Source organism: Arachis stenosperma, chromosome 9 (genome assembly GCF_014773155.1).
Source record: "Arachis stenosperma cultivar V10309 chromosome 9, arast.V10309.gnm1.PFL2, whole genome shotgun sequence".
NCBI lineage: Eukaryota > Viridiplantae > Streptophyta > Magnoliopsida > Fabales > Fabaceae > Arachis > Arachis stenosperma.
In genome coordinates this window covers 1,962,832-1,981,423 of record NC_080385.1, presented here as the reverse complement: position 1 = coordinate 1,981,423, position 18,592 = coordinate 1,962,832, and the positions used below count along the sequence as shown (strand labels likewise).

The window sequence follows — 18,592 nt, the reverse complement described above, 5'->3', positions numbered from 1 at the left end:
TGTAACGCTGAAAATAATAGCTTGTTTGAGTTGTATGCAGTGATTTTGTTTTGGACGCTTCTGAACCGTTGGATGGAAACTTGTTTTTAATCGTACGGTTTATAATTTCAGGTTCTAAGTAGGTGATGGAACTTCAGTGTCCATGGTATTATTATTTCTGTGATATAAAGTGGGGCCACTTTTCAACCTTATCGGAGAGTTTTTTTTTTTTTTTTTTTGTGTGGCTATCTGAGAGTTAATACATAATAGGAACATTAGAAGTTTTATTATTATTTTAACCCAAAAAAGTAAAGTTAATGTTTTTTTATTTGAAAAAGAATTAGAAAATAATTTTATAAGATATTTGAAAAGTGGAAGAACATGAAAGTATCAAGTTTGAGTCTTCAAAGACTTGTGTCCAAACGATTTAGTTCTTAAATTGATTGATTTCTTTGCAGTTTGCACTCAATTCGGTTGGTCGAATTTAATAACTATAATTATTATGGTAATATATATGGATATAAAAAAGTGTTTTAACTAAAGAAAGCAAAGTGAAAAGAAGTTGAGCAATCACCATAAAACCTCAAAGTAAAATAAGACATATTAAAGATTAACCACTAATTTAAAATAAGAAAAAATTTATAAAGTAAAAATTTTTATACTGATATTTTTATATGAAGATACTAATTAAAAATTATTAGATGATTTAAAATATTTGATTAAATTATTATTTAATAATTTTTAACTATTAACTTAATATAATTACATGTCAATATTTTTTTGATTTATAAATTGAACAATAATTAATTTTTTTTAAGAGTTGGTTATTGATTAATGAGTTATTAGATGCATAATGTGAATTTTAAACTCCTGACAATGTTTAATTAGATTAATGAATTAATCATCATACTAACTTAAATTGGTTGACTTATATTATTATTGTAATTCCAAATTTTAAAAGCTAAAATAATAAAATAATATAAAACATGTGACATTTGGGCTTCAATTTATTTTAGGCTAGTTTAGCTTATAAACAGAAACATGTGACAGTGTGACACTTGTGGGGATATATAATGTTACTTTTTTTTTTGGTCAGGATAGAATGTCACTTTAAAATTTGGTATTCTGAATAGTTAAAAACCCAAAAGAGAAAAGCCCTCAAATGAGCTGAAATTAAGCCCAATATGTAATTAACCCAATTGTATAATGTATTGTTTGTCTCACTTGGAGCTGCACCTGATTTAAATTCTCATGAAGGAATATAGAAGAACCATGTTAATAGAGTAATAGTAGAAATGGGAATGTGAGTTGGTGTGTGTTGTGTAAGAAAAAAAATAATAAAAAAAGAAAGAGAAAGTTTAGGGACAGTAGATTTTGTGATTTTTAGCTATCAATTAGTTATTAATAATATTTTTTAATAGTGTGAAATTACATCTAATGATATAAAATTATTCAATTTTCTTTTGATGGTTAAGTGCTGGCCAGAATTTAACAAAAATACTACCCGTAACATTCCTAAAAAAAATGTATCATATTCTTTAATGTCCAAAAAGAGAGAGAGAAGAGAGAAGAAGAAGAATTGTTAGAAGCAAATATGGATGCTTCTTATTGGTATATATGCATAATCAAGATCATCATTTTTCAATATTTAAATAAAATTGGAGAATGAAGCTAAGCAAGGCTTTAAAGACCGATGATTGAATGATTTATATGTTTATTATCATTATATTTTGGCATATTGAAAATTATTATTACAAGTGAAAAGAAAAAAAAAGTAAAAGGGACATGATGACAATATATATATATATATATATATATATATATATATATATATATATATATATCTATATATATATTATGAGTTATTACAATATATTGTTAAATAATAAAATCAACTTTAACTCTTTAAGTATATTCTAAAAATACATTTTTACTACAACATAGATCTAACAGATGAAAAAGATAAGAATAAAAAAATTAAAATAACTTTACCATAAAAATTTAATGAATACATATCAGGTTATTATAACCATTAATTTATTATTCTCTAAGTGATATCACACATCCAACTTTGGTAAAATAACAAGTCCAATCATGTTATGCACAATGCACTCCGAGAAACTTGCAAATTTTGTACATATATAGAGACAACGATAAGTTAGACTTCTTTAAACGTTTATTTATTTAAACAATGATATATATTAATAACTTAAGGTTAAAGTTTAGTACAGACTTAAGATTTCATTAACTAGTGCATAGAGGACAGAAAAAGAGGACAAAATTAAAGTGAAATTATTTGCAGTTTATGTATGTTTTTGGTTTGTATAATTTTTTTAGTGTAATTTTTTTAGTGTAGTTTTGGTAAAAAAAATAAAACATAAATAAAATCGGTTATTATCATCATTAATTCTTTTCATATGTATGTATCAATTTAAAAATGGGTATATCTAATAATATTTTCCACCAAAACACAAGCAAAAAAAGAGTTATAACGACTAGTATTATTATAAATTACTAATTTTATAAAACCAAAAATATGCGTAACCCTTTCTGTTTTTAAAATTTTTAGTATATATATTTAAAATATAATCTTAGTATATTAATATTTATTTTTAGAAAAAAAATAAAGGAAAAAAAAGGGTTGATGATAATAAAATAATATTCTTTTCAAATATTATTATTTTAGTTAATAATAAAATACGATTATGTCAAACTTTAAACTTTTGCATTGAATACAAGATATTATATTTAAAGAAGCATTATAGCAAATTAAAAGTTAACTAAATTTTATTACCTATACTTTTCTTTTAAAAAATATAGTTAAACTTTTGGATCAATATGTAATACAATTATACAATTGGCTTAAGAATTTGCAATAAGCATGCTCAATCTTCTAGCAAAAAAAACTGCAGTCAATACTGTCGAAAAATTTGACGCAAATCCAATTCCTAAATCCATATAAAACCATAAATAAACTTTAAAAATTGTCATCAACATCTTCTTAATAAATTTTGTTACCTATACTTTATTACTTTATATCTATGAAGTATGGACACTTCGCTGAGTTGCCGTGTCCGCATGTCGGACAGATTTTGGACACGACACTCGTCCGACACGCGTATCTGCTGTGTCCAACCGTGTCTTAATAAAAAATAAAAAATTCTTCTTCGGACACACCTAGACACGCCTAAATACCATCACGTGTCAGCGTATCCAGTCTTATTTTTAACATATATTCTTTAAATAAATTTAGATATAGTATATATTATTATTTATTAAAACAACAAATATTTTAAATATTTGATATAATTAAAATAAGACATTAAAAATAATTAAAAATTTTAATTTATATTTTAATATCATTAAAATTTCAAAATATCATTACGATTTATTTAAAAATATTTTATATTTTATATGTATACGTATTCCCGTATCAGGTAAGATTTTAAAATTCACGTGTCAACATGTCCCATGTCGTGTCGGATCCGTGTCTGTGTCAGTGTCGATGCATCATAGCTTTATATATATATATATATAGTGGTAGCCTCAATTCTCAAAGTCTTTTTATGGTATAAAAAAATATAATAATATATTAGTTCATTAATATATAACTACGTATCTCAGCTAATATATTAGTTCATAAATATATTTTAGGTGATCCAACACTTTTTCTTTATTTTTTATTTTAAAATTAATAATATTAATCAATTTTTTATTATTTTATTCTAAAAATTTTAGTCTTCTAACATTTTTTAATTAGAAATAATAGTTTTTATAAATTATATAATAAATAATATTTTCAGACAAAACAATCTTACTCCTCCCAACAAAATTATAAAAGTACACAAAGAAACAATTATAAATTTAAATATACTTTAATAAAAAATAATTAATATTATTTATATATGCTATAAACCCCTACTATGTTAATGTATGTTTGAATAATATACATGAATATTCACTACAAAACATCAAAGTTGGAAAGATCGATATTGTATATTAACTAAATAATGTTTTTATATAAGGTTGATAATTGAAAACTGTTAGATAATTTTTTGACAGGTTTGATTAATAATTTTTAACTGTTAACTTCACATGAATACAAGTATATGAGTTTTTACCTAAATAAAATTCAGATTCATAATAAATTAATCTTTAATCAATTAAGTTGAAGAATATTTTAAAAACAAAAAATTGAATATACTGAAAAATAAAAATAAATATATGAATTTTGTTGAAAGAAAAATGTGAAAGTGTCAATGAAGCTAATTTGAAACTTATTTTCGTTGATCTTTTTTACTTTGCACATAAGTCACACAAGTCCCCCTCCCATTAACGTATAAACAAAACAAGCTGAGGTCAAGGCACTCATTTTAATTAATTCCAAAGTCGTCTCTAGTATTTCTACATATAAGACAAATTTAATTGACCATGACTTCAAAATAGCAAGTTAATTACTATTATTTATTTATTAATTAGTCTCAATCATTAGTAGACACTACTGAAAAAGAAAGTGATAACTTATTTTTCTAGTTATGGTATAGATAAATAATACAAATATTAAATAATGTGAATAATAAATATATGAGATGTTTATTTCATTAGGTGTATGAATAATTATTTTAATATTAAAATTTAAATAATTAATTTAAAGATATAATGTATTTTTATTTAATTAATAATTGTTTGTGAGATGGTCATTGTTTACCTAATACTCCAGCGTTAAATTATTGTGGCGTTAATTTTCACCATTAATTACCCGTGAATTGATGGATTTAATTACCCATGATACTATACTGAATCCCATTTTAATGTAGTGAATTATATTTACGGTTCTCAGAAATTAAATAACACTTCTAGTGATGAATATAATTCTTTTCTAACAACAATCTTAACTCTTATTATATTGTTAAGGAAACTTAAAATGACCATATAACAATGCAAATTTGACGTTTATGTTTTAGTTTTAAAGTCTTCGATACGGAAAAAAAATTCTTTCTAGCAAACTTGGGAAAATTATAATTTTTGAAGCTGATTTGATTGTGATATATAAAGAAGGTGATGGTTAAATTCACCATTGCTATTGGAGTATTTATCTTCTATTTTATTTTATTGATATTTTCCAACTTAATAAACACGACACAGATCAGCATCAGATAAATAAATTGACTTTTAAATTCTGGTATCTATAAATTTTTAGACAAAAGTTATACTAGTGGTAATCAAATAGTAGTTAAAGAATAATAAAACTCACTAATTTATATAATAAAAATACTATTTTATTGTAGCAACAATATTATGATAAAACCAGCCAATAATAATAATATATAAGAAAAAATGACACTTTTTTTATGAGATGACTAAATAACATTTTCTTCTATTTTACTTATAAAATATATATTTTTATGTCTCATTTTTTGTAAAATTAAATTACTAAGAAATTGCTAATAGTAGAAGCTACATTAATGAATATATTTTTGATATGTTGCTTTACATAAGAATGTCTTTTGGATTTATATGATTTTTACGTATGTTTTTTATTTTGTTGGACTTATGTTAAAATTTTTTCTTTTGAAATTTAATAAGAATTGAACTCTAGATATTTATGTTATAGAAGTTTAATATTATTTCATAAAATTATTTCTTTAAAAAATTTAAGTTAATAAAATGAATCACATAAATGATTATATCTTAAACATATTTTTTTAAACAAAAATCTCTTTAATAAACGTCAAATTCTAAAATTTTAAATTATAAAAATTTAATATCATAATAAATTTTTTTAAAGAGCATGTAAAGAACAGAGAAGATAGTAAACCTAGCAGTGAAAGAAATGATGAGAGCTGACATCATTATGATTTGATTACTGCACTAACAAATACTAGATGTCATGTATATACACTTCTAGACTCACTTAGTTACCCTTTACGGCTATGACACCTTCATCCATTATATATATCTATTAATTTAATAAGATAAAGATTAATTTATTGCATATCAAAACCTATTTTAGAATTTATTATTGGCCAATCAATCATAAATGTCATTTTCTCTATATAATAAATTAGTTGTGTGTTACAATTCAATTAATGTTTGACCACTTAATTAGTTGGTTCGTCTATTAGAGATTGTTAGGAATATAAATAAGAATATTGACTCATTGTATTAATTATGAAAAAATTAATGAATTGGTGAATTTCTTTAAAATTCTTTAGAAATTGGTAACTCGTCTCGAATAGAGTTACAACATTGAGAAAAAAAAAAAACGAACACAAAAGAAAACGATTTATAGAAGGAGAGCTCTTACTTTCACAGCATTAAGATGACAATGTTTTCTGTATTGCTTTTCAAAATTTGTGTTATTTTTTACAAAGTATTTATGTGATTTTTATAAAATTTTGTATTATTTTTCCAAGAATGTTTTGTGTTGTTTTTCTTACAAATACAAAAAAAGGAGAGGATTAAGGTCTTGTTGCAAGAAACTTGCATCAATAAATAAAAAATAAAACATATATACACACAATTTTCCTTGTATTAATATTTTGGGCCGTATTGTTAACCCATATAAAAATCATCAAAGAATGACAAGTAGTATATTTTCACTAAAATAAAATATCATTGTGTTATTTTGTTAATTATGAAACTTTGAACGTGTAGTAAAATGTATCTTATTATGAATCTAAAAAAATATATATGTGTTGAAGTTGAATCAATTGTTTGCAGGGTAATAAAAAACATAGCATGTTCCCAGTTATGTGTTTCTGGTATTATGTAACAAAGCACACATCTTCAAACATATCTTACAGAACTTGTACAGGAAAAGTAAAAAAATAAAATAAAATAAAAAAGTGCAATTACATCTAATCAAAGTAAATCACATGTATCATGTATGCAACCTGTGGAGCTTCTTGGTGATGATCAAAGCAATATTCACTCCAATAAGGACCTGCATTCCAGTTATTCACATAAAAGCTTAATTATATTGTTTTCATTTTCATATTAGAAACATATATGAAGCTGAAATAATAAAAGCAAAGCAAAATTTGTTCCTCTACTTACTATGGAAGCTTATGATAATTCAGCGGATCAGAATGTCATAGAATATATTTAAAAATCTGAAATAACCATGTCTGAATTTTCTGTTGAAAAGAATAGCACCCAATACTCCCCAAAAGCTTGTGGCAAATCCAATTCCCAACCCCATAAAAAACCATGACCATACTTCAGAGCTATCATCATCATCATCTTCTTCTTCTCTCTTCTGTTTTTCGTTTGGTAGTTTCTCATCTTGTGGGCAAAGTTTTGTGAGTGGAGGTCCACAAAGTTTTGGATTTCCAGCATAGCTAAGGTTTGTGAAACTCTCAAGTTGTGTTCCCAATGGGATTTTGCCTTCAAAATTGTTGCATGAAAGATTCAAGGCTCCAAGAAAAGACATACCAGACATGGACTGAGGAATTTGTCCGGAAAATAAATTGTTTGAGAGATCAAGAGATTCCAGCAGTGTCAAGTTACTAACATGTTGTGAAATCGATCCCATTAATTGATTGTGGGACAGATTTAAAGATTGCAATCCAGTGAGCATAAATAACTCTGATGGTATTGTTCCAGAGAAATTGTTGCTTGAAAGATCAACAAGGCATATTGGATGTACAAAATCTAATACCATATATTTTGTAACTACCTTAAAGTATACATAACTGGAACCTGTTTTGGAATATTTTGTAGGGATAAGAATCTTGAGCAAATCCATTGAAGCATATGGAGAAATCATACTTGTCATATTGTGCAAACAGTTAGGTATTGATCCTGATAATTTATTATTTGAAAGATCCAATATCTTGAGAGAAAAAAATTGACATACTTCAATTGGGATATTACCACTGAATTGGTTAGATCCTAATTGAAGTATTTTTATTCTTTGATTGATCCAGCTTGGTATAGTTCCAGAAAATGCATTTTCACCTAGACTAAGGTATTGAAGATTTTTGCAATCTTTTAATGACAGAGGTATCTCTCCAAATAACTTAATTTTTTCCAAACTCAAAAAAATTAGTCTAGACAATGAGCCAATTGAGTGAGGAATTTTGCCACTCAAATTATTGTTCCTCAAATTAACTTGAAGCAATGATGTCCAATTCATCAAACAATTTGGAATCTCTCCGGATAATGCATTATCATATAAGAACAAAGTCTCTAAATTCCTTTTCCCCTTCATCTTTTGACATAAGAAAGGAGAAATGTCAGACAAATTGTTATAAGACAAATCCAAAAAAGTCACTTTTGATGACACTTGAGGCACACTGCCTCTAAAGTTATTCAATTGCATGATTACAACTTTGGAATCAAGCAACACATTTGAGATGTCAGAATTGATGGAGTTGTTTACTAACGCCAAAGCTTCAAGTTGAGCAGCAAACTTCCAGAACTTTCCAAGAGGTTCAAATGAAACCCTTGAGTTCCAAATGAACAGAAGTTCTAGAGAACTTTGTGTATATATCCATGATGGAAATTTGGGACCAACATTTTCCAAAACCAAGATTTGAAGTTGAAAAGAAGGGATCCATTTGGTATCAAAGTCAAAGACTAAGTATTCTGAGCCTAAACCTAAATTCTTTAACTTGGAAAGCAAATGAAAGTTCTTTTCAGAGACAGTTCCTGTCAAGAAATTTGAGTGCAGACGCAATTCAATCAATAAGGATGGTAAGTTTTCCAAAATTGTTGAGATTTGACCATCAAAGTTATTATAAGAAAGAGCAAGTGCTTTCAGTTGATCAAGTTGGCCTAACCAATCCGGAATGGGTCCTTCAAGATCATTGTCATACAAACACAAGGATTCAATGCTTTGATGAAATTTTGGTAGTGTTTGAGGTAATTGGCCATGCAGGTAATTCTCTGAAAGGTCAATGTATGAGATGTGACTAAGATTGAATAACCAAGAAGGTAAGATTGTTGAGAAGTCATTGGAAACAAGACTAAGAACCTTAAGTGAAGTCAAATTAGCATACTGAAGAGATGGATTTATATCTTTAAGACTGCAATCATCTAAGTGTAACTCTGAAAGTGAAGAAAGTGAGGTCAGTGATTGAAGCCAATCGGTTTCCTTGTAAAAATCAATACCACTGAGGTCCAGAAATTGCAAAGAGGAAAGAAGATGAGAAATCTGATGTAGCATATTATTATAATCACTGAAAAGATGATAGTTATATGCTAAATCAAGATAATGAATGTTGGAGGAGTCATTACATGTCTTGTTGTTATGAATAGAATTGAAATCATATTTGATGGTCTTGAAATCATTGTTACTCAAATCCAAGTAATTCAGAAATTCAAGATCAAACAAAGAAGACGTGTCGAATTCACCTGTTAGACAGTGCGATTTCTCATTATCTTTATCAAGAATTTCATCAGATTGGATTGTATCACAAGGGAGATGAAGCTCTGTAACTCTGTGTGTGATGTTATCACAATGAACTCCTCTCCACTGACAACAATCTTTTTCTTCATCAGAAGACCAAGATGAGAGTACACCAGAAGGATCTGTGACTTCATGTTTAAACTTGAGCAATGTGTTCTCATCCTTCTCATCACAATGAATGATCATAGAATTATACATAAGCAGTGATGATGAGTTAAAGATGATTGTAGATAGTAAACAAAAAAGAATGATTGTAATTTGGTTGGAAGAGGAAGTAGCCATATTATTGGTTGCACAATAAGATATGTTTTGGAGTTTTGGTAATGGATGATGGGAATTTATAAGTGCATGTGGCATTGAGGGCAATATAGGAAATTCACTTATTTTCTTGTAGTATTTCCATGGCAATCATAATATTCACGCAACTAGTTTATATGTATACCAAAATCAGCTACTAAAGACGGCCACCAATATAAAATACATTGATCTTAAGCAATCTCATTATAATTTTATCATAAAACCAAAAAACATTTTTATTCATAAAAAATTGATAGCTACAATAATTTAGGAGTCAAGAAATATTTATATCCTTCATATTAGATTAAAAAACAAAGAACAAAAGGTATTTTGTACACCTTAAAGTGTATAGCTCTAAAGACTACATTTACCTTCTTTCTTTGAAAATATTACATGTTTATTATATTGTTATCAGAATGATTTTTATATTAAAAAATAAAAGGCAGTGTGAAAAAAAAAGCAGCACAAATATTGTAACTCAACTTGGCACTGATCTTGTGAATAGAACAATTTTTGACGTTGCATATGTTAATTATTTCAAAGTCCCTAATGACCAATTCAAAGTTTCAAACGTGGAAATATGGTCACTGATGACTAATTGTTAGTGAAAGAAAATGAGGTGATTGTTGACTTCACAATACCCCGTCTTAGAAATTGTGGAAATTTTGTCACCAGAGAGTATTATTGTAATATGTGCTTAATCAATGACTTAGCTTAGCTTATTATATGAATTGTGTGAAGTAGTAAAGATTATCTAATTAACTTGATTGACCAGTTTGCCACTTATTCCACTCAATTTAGCTAATTGAACTGAGATTTCATTTTACCCTCTTATATAATTTACCCTCTAATTTTTTAGGATATTGGAACAATTGCTGCGGCTTCTTATTGATATATGCATAATATAATGATTAATTTTTTATATGAATTATGTTAGTTAGCTTTATATTTTGTTAAAAGTTTCATAATTTTTTTTTCTCCTACTAATATGATATAATTGAAGGATAAAGTTGAATTAGTCATGCATATTGAGAATTATTATTACAAGCTATGCATCTCTTTCCTTTCAACTTTTTTTATAGTCTTACAATGACTTATAATAATATTAAAAAAGATGTAATAATTAAACTTTGAAGTACTATTTTAATAATTTGACTTCTAAAAATTTAATAAGCTTTCTTACACTAATCTTTTACATATCCAAAAAAATGCTAATAATTCAAACATGTTCAATATAATTAATTGAGCTTATACAAAGTAGGGACAAGTAATGTTTAGACTTTGAAGCATAGTGTGTTTTTTTTTTCTACGAATTAAGAGGTGCCGTAAGGACTGAATTTATAGATGTCTATGCATCTCTTCCCTAGTTCTTTCTCGGTAATAGAATTCTAACTATGCAGCAGTGTTATAGAAGAAAGCAGAGAAAAACGAAGTGAAATTTAGTGTGATTTATAACGAAAATTGTGTAGATAGTTTAAGACTTGTAATAATAGGTGTTGGCACACCTTTAGCCTCTGCCATACCAACTCTCTTTAATAATTCAGAAACATACTTAGATTGGGAAAGGTGATAACATCCAGTAGGTAGCTTTTTTGCCTCAATGCCTAAAAAATAATTGAATTCACCTAAATCCTTCAAAGAAAATAATCATGTAGTTGATTTATAGTGGACTGAAAAGCATGACGATTATTCCCAGTGATCAGATATCATCAACATACACAAGAATATAGATAGTAAGAGTCTTGCCTTTCTTAATAAACAAAGAACGTTTGACCTCGCGACAATTTGACAAATCATGCACGCGGTGCTTGTTTCAAGCCATAAAGAGATTTGTACAAGCTGCATAGATAATCATATTCACCTTGTTGAAATTCAGGGGGTTGTTTCATAAAAACAACGAGGTCTCCATTTAAAAAAGTATTGTTGAAGTCGAATTGTCGAATCTGCCAATGAAATTGTAGGAAAAACTCAACAAAGGTTCAAAACAAGAACCTGTCTACCAGCAGAAGCACAAAAAATCATTTTCTCATAATCTGTGTGATTAAATAGGCAATACCAAAGATACTCCAAAATCCAAACAACAAATATAATTATAGAAATTAAATAATCAGATACTAGAATTTTAATGTGGAAACCCCCCTCCTCAAAAGAGGGACAAAAATGGTTTGTTTGGGTGAACTTTAAAAAAAAAGATATTTTTTCGAGTTATCTTTTTTTAAAAGATCTTATAGAGAAGTAAAAGTAATTTTATGTTTGGATATCTCATGTAAAAAGTCTTTTTATCTATCAATTATGTTTGGGTATAACAATATAAAAGTACTTTTTTATTTATTTATTACATGAAAAACATCTTTTTTTTAAAGAAAAAAGATCTTTAAAAAAAAAGATGTAAATTACAGCTTCTCAAAAAAGATCTTTTTTTTTTATTTTACCAGTGCTTTTACTTTTACTACTAGAAATTTGCCAAACACCTTAAAAAATAAAAAAAAGATCTTTTCTCATTTAACAAAAAATGGCGCCCAAACATACACAAAACCCACGGAACCTAATCCAGTAAAATCTTCCACTATTGGGTTGGTCTAGTGGTTAGCTCACTAGTCCGCTTAAGCAAGTGTCGGGGGTTCGAATCCCGCCTTGTGCATGCAGCAACCCATTGGCCAGCGGCAAACCCTTAAATGGAGCTCAGTACCGCGACGGATTAGTCCTTGACCTGCCGGGTTGGGAGATACCGTGGGAAACCAAAAAAAAAAAAAAAATACACAAACAATCTTCCTAGTGACACTAGGGCATCTCAACAATCTACAACTAACAAGTTATATCATAATGTTCATCTTTACACCAAGAATAACATACTAAAATTTCATAAAAAAATGGAGCGAATTTACCATATCAAGATAGCTTGCCCTTTTCCCCCAAAATTGTCTCTTCTCCCTCGACACCGTTTTTCCTTTTCATTCAAAGAATGAAGCTTCGTGCTTCCTCTCTCTCTCTGTCTCGTGGCTATTAGCCACTTTCTTCATTTATTTATTTATTTGTTTTTTTTAAACAGTGGGCACCACTTAGTTGGGGACCCACCAAACAATCGTCAGTACAATTCTTATGGTTGAAAGCTTGATTACTGGTGCAAAGACTTGATCATAATCAATGCCTTCAACCTGATGATTCCATTCACTAGAGTCCATGTTTTTGTGTGATGCAAAACATTCAATTCTTCCAGCATGGCTGTTTGCCAATGAGGTGATTGAAGAGCCTGATTAATAGAGGAGGGTACATTATTTATTAAATCCAGGTTTTGATCATTTAGGCAGCAAAAGATTTTTGGTTTAGATATGCCACTCTTGGAATGAGTTTGCATAGGGTGATGATTAGTAGTAAGTCTTATTTTAGGAGCACTACCAAATTGATGGGGATGCTATTGGTGTGTAAGGTTGTATGAGGATGATTAGTAGCTAAAAATGTCACAGGAATAGGATGCGTGTATGGGCAAGAGAATCTATGAGAAATACCTTGGACTGCAAGATACTCAGTGAATTGTTTGGACAAATATTCCCTTCCATGGTCAGTTTGAAAGGCTTTGATTCTCAATCCAGTGTGGTTCTCAATATTTGCTTTAAAGTTTAAACTGTAAAAAGGCTTGAAAAGTTTGAGATTTAGTTTGTAAAAGGTACACACATGTAACATAATAATTGAAACCATTATAAGATGTAATGGCTGCTGGGCCCCATAAATCAGAATATAAGAATCAAGAGAAAAAGGAAGCAAATGTATTTTAGCAGAACAGCAAAATTCACACTAGCTTGAATTTGAAATTTTAGATGGCATTGTCAAGTTACATTGTCTCATTATATTGATTACAGTATTAGTGGCACAATGGCCAAGCCTATCATGCTATAAAGCATAAGAATTAATTTGTGCTGTGAAGGCTTTAGGGGCATTATTCACAGCAAAAGAAACATTCTTAGCAGCACTATCACAAGTAGAACGCAGCACAGCAACTCTATGAAATTGATAAACACCATGCCTAGGAGTTCCTAGAAGAAGAATCTCCTTGGTGTCCTGAGATTTAACCAAACATTTGTTAGCATGAAATTCAAAGAAACACTTATTATCCACAGCAAATTTATGAACACTGATAAGATCCTGATTTATATCTGGTGAATGCAAGATAGAGGATAAAATAAATTTCTAGTTAGTATCAAGATTAACAAGAATTGAATGTCCATAATTTGCAATAGAACTAGCACCAGTGTCAGGGAGCCATATCGAGTCAGAAAAAGTTGAAGGTGTTGCAAAATATGCAGTAGGAGTGTGGAATGATGGTGGAGGAGGAAGAGCTAAAGGAGTTGATGAAGATTCTTGATAATTCGGATCAAAACGACGAAAGTATGAAAGCCATATGACCATATCTTCCACAAAAAAACTTTAAGGCAAGGGGTAATAAATAACATGGAATGTTCCCAGTCATGTAACAAAGCACACATCTTCAAACATATTTTACAGAACTTGTAAAAAAATAAAATAAAAAAAGTGCAATTACATCTAATCAAAGTAATTCACATGTATCATGTATGCAACCCATGGAGCTTCTTGGTGATGATCAAATAGCTTAGCCAAAGCAATATTCACTCCAATAAGGACCTGCATACCAGTATAAAAGCTTAATTGTTTTCATTTTCGTATTAGAAGCATATATGAAGCTGAAATAATAAAAGCAAAGCAAAATTTGTTCCTCTACTTACTATGGAAGCTTATGATAATTCAGCGGATCAGAATGTCATAGAATATATTTAGAAATCTGAAATAACCATGTCTGAATTTTCTGTTGAAAAGAATAGCACCCAATACTCCCCAAAAAGCTTGTGGCAAATCCAATTCCCAACCCCATAAAAAACCATGAACATACTTCAGAGCTATCATCATCATCATCTTCTTCTCTCTTCTGATTTTCGTTCGGTAGTTTCTCATCTTGTGGGCAAAGTTTTGTGAGTGGAGGTCCACAAAGTTTTGGATTTCCAGCATAGCTAAGGTTTGTGAAACTCTCAAGTTGTGTACCCAATGGGATTTTGCCTTCAAAATAGTTGCATGAGAGATTCAAGACTTCAAGAAAAGACATACCAGACATGGACTGAGGAATTTGTCCTGAAAATAAGTTGTTTGAAAGATCAAGAGATTCCAGCAGTGTCAAGGTGCCAATATCATGTGGAATTGATCCCATTAATTGATTGTGGGACAGATTTAAAGGTTGCAATCTAGTGAGCATAAATAACTCTGATGGTATTGTTCCAGAGAGATCATTGCTTGAAAGATCAATGAGGTATATTGAATTTAGATAAGACAATACCATGTGTTTTGTAGCTAGGGTCAAATATAAATAAGTGACACTTCTTCTGCTATATTTTGAGTAGCTAGGAACCATGAACACATCCATTGAAGCATATGGAGAAATCATGCTTGTCATATTGTGCATACATATGGGTATTCGCCCTGATAATCTGTTATCTGAAAGATCCAATATCTTGAGAGAATAAAATTGACATATTTCATTTGAGATATTTCCACTGAATTGATTAGATCCCAATTGAAATACTTTTATTCTCTAACTGATCCAAATTGGTATAACTCCAGAAAATGCATTTTTGCCTAGACTAAGATATTGAAGATTTTTACAACCTTTTAAGGACAAAGGTATCTCTCCAGACAAATTATTTTCTTCCAAATCCAGAAAGATTAGTCTAGACAATGACTCTATTGAGTGAGGAATTTCACCTCTCAAATTATTGCTCCTCAAGTTAACTTGAAGTAATGACCTCCAATTCATCCAACAATTTGGAATTTCTCCGGATAATGCATTATCAGATATGAACAAAGTCTCTAAATTCCCTTTTTCCTTCATCTTTTGACACAAGAAAGGAGAGATATCAGATAAATTGTTATAAGACAAATCCAAATGAATCACTTTTGGTGACACTCGAGGCACACTGCCACTCAAGTTATTCAATAGCATCATTACATGTTTGGAATCAAGTAACACCTTTGACATATAAGCATTGATGGAATTGTTTATTAAGTTCAAAACTTCAAGTTGAGCAGTGAACTTCCAGAACTTTTAGAGAAGTTTGTGTATATATCCATGATGGAAATTTGAGACCAAGGTATTCCAGTGCTAAAACATGAAGTTGAAAAGGAGGGTTCCATTTAGGATCAAAGTCAAAGATTAAGGATTCTGAGCCTAAACCCAAAATCTTTAACTTGGAAAGCAAATGGAAACTTTTATCTGAGACAGTTCCTGTCAAGAAATTTGAGTGGAGACTCAATTCAATCAATAAGGGTGGTAAGTTTTCCAAAATTTTTAAGATTGAACCAGAGAAAGAATTATGAGAAAGTGCAAGTGCTTGCAGTTGATCAAGTTGGCCTAACCAATCCGGAATGGGACCATCGAGATCATTGTTATTCAAATACAATGATTCAATGCTTTGATGAAATTTTGGTAGTGTTTGAGGCAGTTGGCCATGCATGGAGTTTTTAGAAATGTCAATATATGAGATGTGACTAAGATTGAATAACCAAGCAGGCAAGATTGATGAGAAGTCATTGGAAGCAAGACTAAGAACCTTAAGTGAAGTCAAATTAGCATACTGGAGAAATGGATTTATATCTTTAAGATTGCAATCATCTAAGTGTAACTCTGAAAGTGAAGTCAATGATTGAAGCCAATTGATTTCCTTGTAAAGATCAATACCACTGAGGTCCAAATATTGCAAAGAGGAAAGATGAGAAATCTGATGTAGCATATTGTTATAAGCATTGAAAAGATGATAGTTATATGCTAAATCAAGATAATGGATGTTGGAGGAGTCATTACATGTCTTGTTATGAATAGAATCATAATCATACTGGATGATGGTCTTGAAATCATTGTTGCTCAAATTCAAGTAGTTTAAATATTTAATACCCAACAAAGAAGACATGTCAATTCACCTGTTAGACAGTGCTGTTTCTCATTATCTTGATCAAGAATTTCATCAGATTGGATTGTATCACAAGGGAGATGAAGCTTTGTAACTCTGTGTGTGATGTTATCACAATGAATTCCTCTCCACTGACAACAATCTTTTTCTTCATCAGAAGACCAAGATGAGAGTACATCAGAGGGATCTGTGACTTCATGTTTAAACTTGAGCAATATGCTCTCATCCTTCTCATCACACTGAACCATCATGGAATTAGACGTGACTAGTGATGATGAATTAAACATGATTGTAGCAAGTATTAAACAAAAAAGAATGATTGTAATTTGGTTGGAAGAGGAAGTAGCCATATTATCGGTTGCACAACATACAAGATATGTTTTGGAGTTTTGGTAATGGATGGTTGGAATTTATAAGGGTAAATGGTTAAATTAGTCTCCGAAATATCACTCACTTTTAAGTTAGTTCCTGAAAGATTTTTTATAATTAAATTCGTTTTTCAATGATTTCAAATTTATCATTTTAGTCTTTCCATCACTTCGATTACTAACGGCTTCAAAATTTGTTCATATGACACATTAAGTGACACCACAAAACACACCTAATAGTCTTAATTAGCGGCAAATATGATAAATTTATGAAATTAGATTAAATCACATCAAATTGAGGAATTTCAATACCTCAAGTTCTCTTCTCAATTAAATTTTAATTTGATTTAATTTCATAAGCTTATCTTACTAATAGTCAATTAAAACACCTATGTGTATGTTGTAATATCATTTATTGTGCCATGTTAATAAATTTTGGTACCGTTAACAAAAAGAATGGCAGAAAAATTACCGCGATTAATTTAAAATATTTGAAGAATAAATTTGATTAAAAACTTTTTTTAAAAAATTAATTTAAAAAATGAGTGATCTTTTAGAAATAAATTTGACTATTTACCCAAATTTATAAGTATATATGAAACTGAGGGCAATATGGGAAATTTACTTATTTTCTTGTAGTATTTCCATGGCATCGTAATATTCATGTCTATATGTTATTCAAAAGAATATGTGCTACTAGGCATGTTGATTAAAAAAGAAAAATCAGTGACTAATTCAGTTATTTATAAAAAATAATAAAATATATTAAAATATAAAATATATATTTAAATGTATAAAATAATATATAAATATAAATATATAATAATTGATATTATATATATTATATTTTTATTTCAATTAATTTTTTATTATATATAAATATTATTGGTACGGTTTTAATCTACTATATATATAATTTTTTTTGGTATACAAGTTTATATAAGTTGGCCCAAACTTAACAAAAATAACCCTCAGTTTAGATTTCGTGTAAATATGTACTTCCCCAACTCTTGAATAATGCAAACGGTTCTTTTTCTTTAATCAAAATCGCGCTCAAAATTCAAACAACAATCAAAATCTCTTAAAAATATTTCAAAATCGTCGCGAAAAGTGAAGGAAGTTTCAAAGTTGAATTCGAAAATAATTATGAGAAAATGAAATAAGAAAATGAAGAAGAAGAAGAAGAAGCAGAATATGAGAAAGGGGAAGAGTTTTGAATTATGCATAATTTATCAGTACAAATCTACCGAAAATTTTTAAACAATACACATGAATGTCTTAGTTTTACACTGAAATTTGCTGCAACTACACAAAAATATTTTCTCTAATGCTGCATTTTTTTCTTCTTTTTTTTTTCTTATTTCTTTCTTTCTTTTAGTTGAATGAATGTAAGTTCATCATCTTCGAAGTAATTTTGCAGCATTATGTGTTTCTTATTTTTCTTTATTTAATTTTTTTGTTTTTATTCTTGTTAAGAGAGTAAAACAAGAAGAAACTTGAGAAGGTAAAACAAGAAAGGAAAAATGAATAAGAAAAAAAAGAAGATGGTGATGATAATGAAAAAA

The 18,592-nt window shown here is 28.8% G+C and overlaps 2 protein-coding genes across 5 annotated transcripts; both read right to left on the bottom strand.

The window, feature by feature from the left end:
• Nucleotides 1-6,723: 6,723 nt before the first annotated feature.
• On the bottom strand, nucleotides 6,724-9,692 carry LOC130948101 (receptor-like protein EIX2). 4 transcript variants are annotated; one of them, XM_057876810.1, is made up of 4 exons: nucleotides 9,340-9,692; nucleotides 7,496-7,683; nucleotides 7,039-7,368; nucleotides 6,724-6,925 (listed from the first exon to the last, which is right to left on the bottom strand). In XM_057876810.1, exons 1-3 carry the CDS (start codon nucleotides 9,674-9,676, stop codon nucleotides 7,087-7,089), a joined length of 807 nt encoding a protein of 268 aa, XP_057732793.1. In that variant the 5' UTR covers nucleotides 9,677-9,692; the 3' UTR covers nucleotides 6,724-6,925; nucleotides 7,039-7,086. The 4 variants fall into 4 exon arrangements, with proteins under 4 accessions (XP_057732793.1, XP_057732792.1, XP_057732794.1 ...); XM_057876809.1 differs by having other exon boundaries at nucleotides 7,039-7,683; XM_057876811.1 differs by lacking the exon at nucleotides 7,496-7,683.
• Nucleotides 9,693-13,514: 3,822 nt separating this feature from the next.
• Nucleotides 13,515-17,015, bottom strand: LOC130947338 (probable LRR receptor-like serine/threonine-protein kinase RPK1). The gene is made up of 2 exons (XM_057876005.1): nucleotides 16,670-17,015; nucleotides 13,515-13,747 (listed from the first exon to the last, which is right to left on the bottom strand). The coding sequence occupies exons 1-2, from the start codon at nucleotides 17,007-17,009 to the stop codon at nucleotides 13,713-13,715; spliced, it is 375 nt and encodes a 124-aa protein (XP_057731988.1). The 5' UTR covers nucleotides 17,010-17,015; the 3' UTR covers nucleotides 13,515-13,712.
• Nucleotides 17,016-18,592: the final 1,577 nt, after the last annotated feature.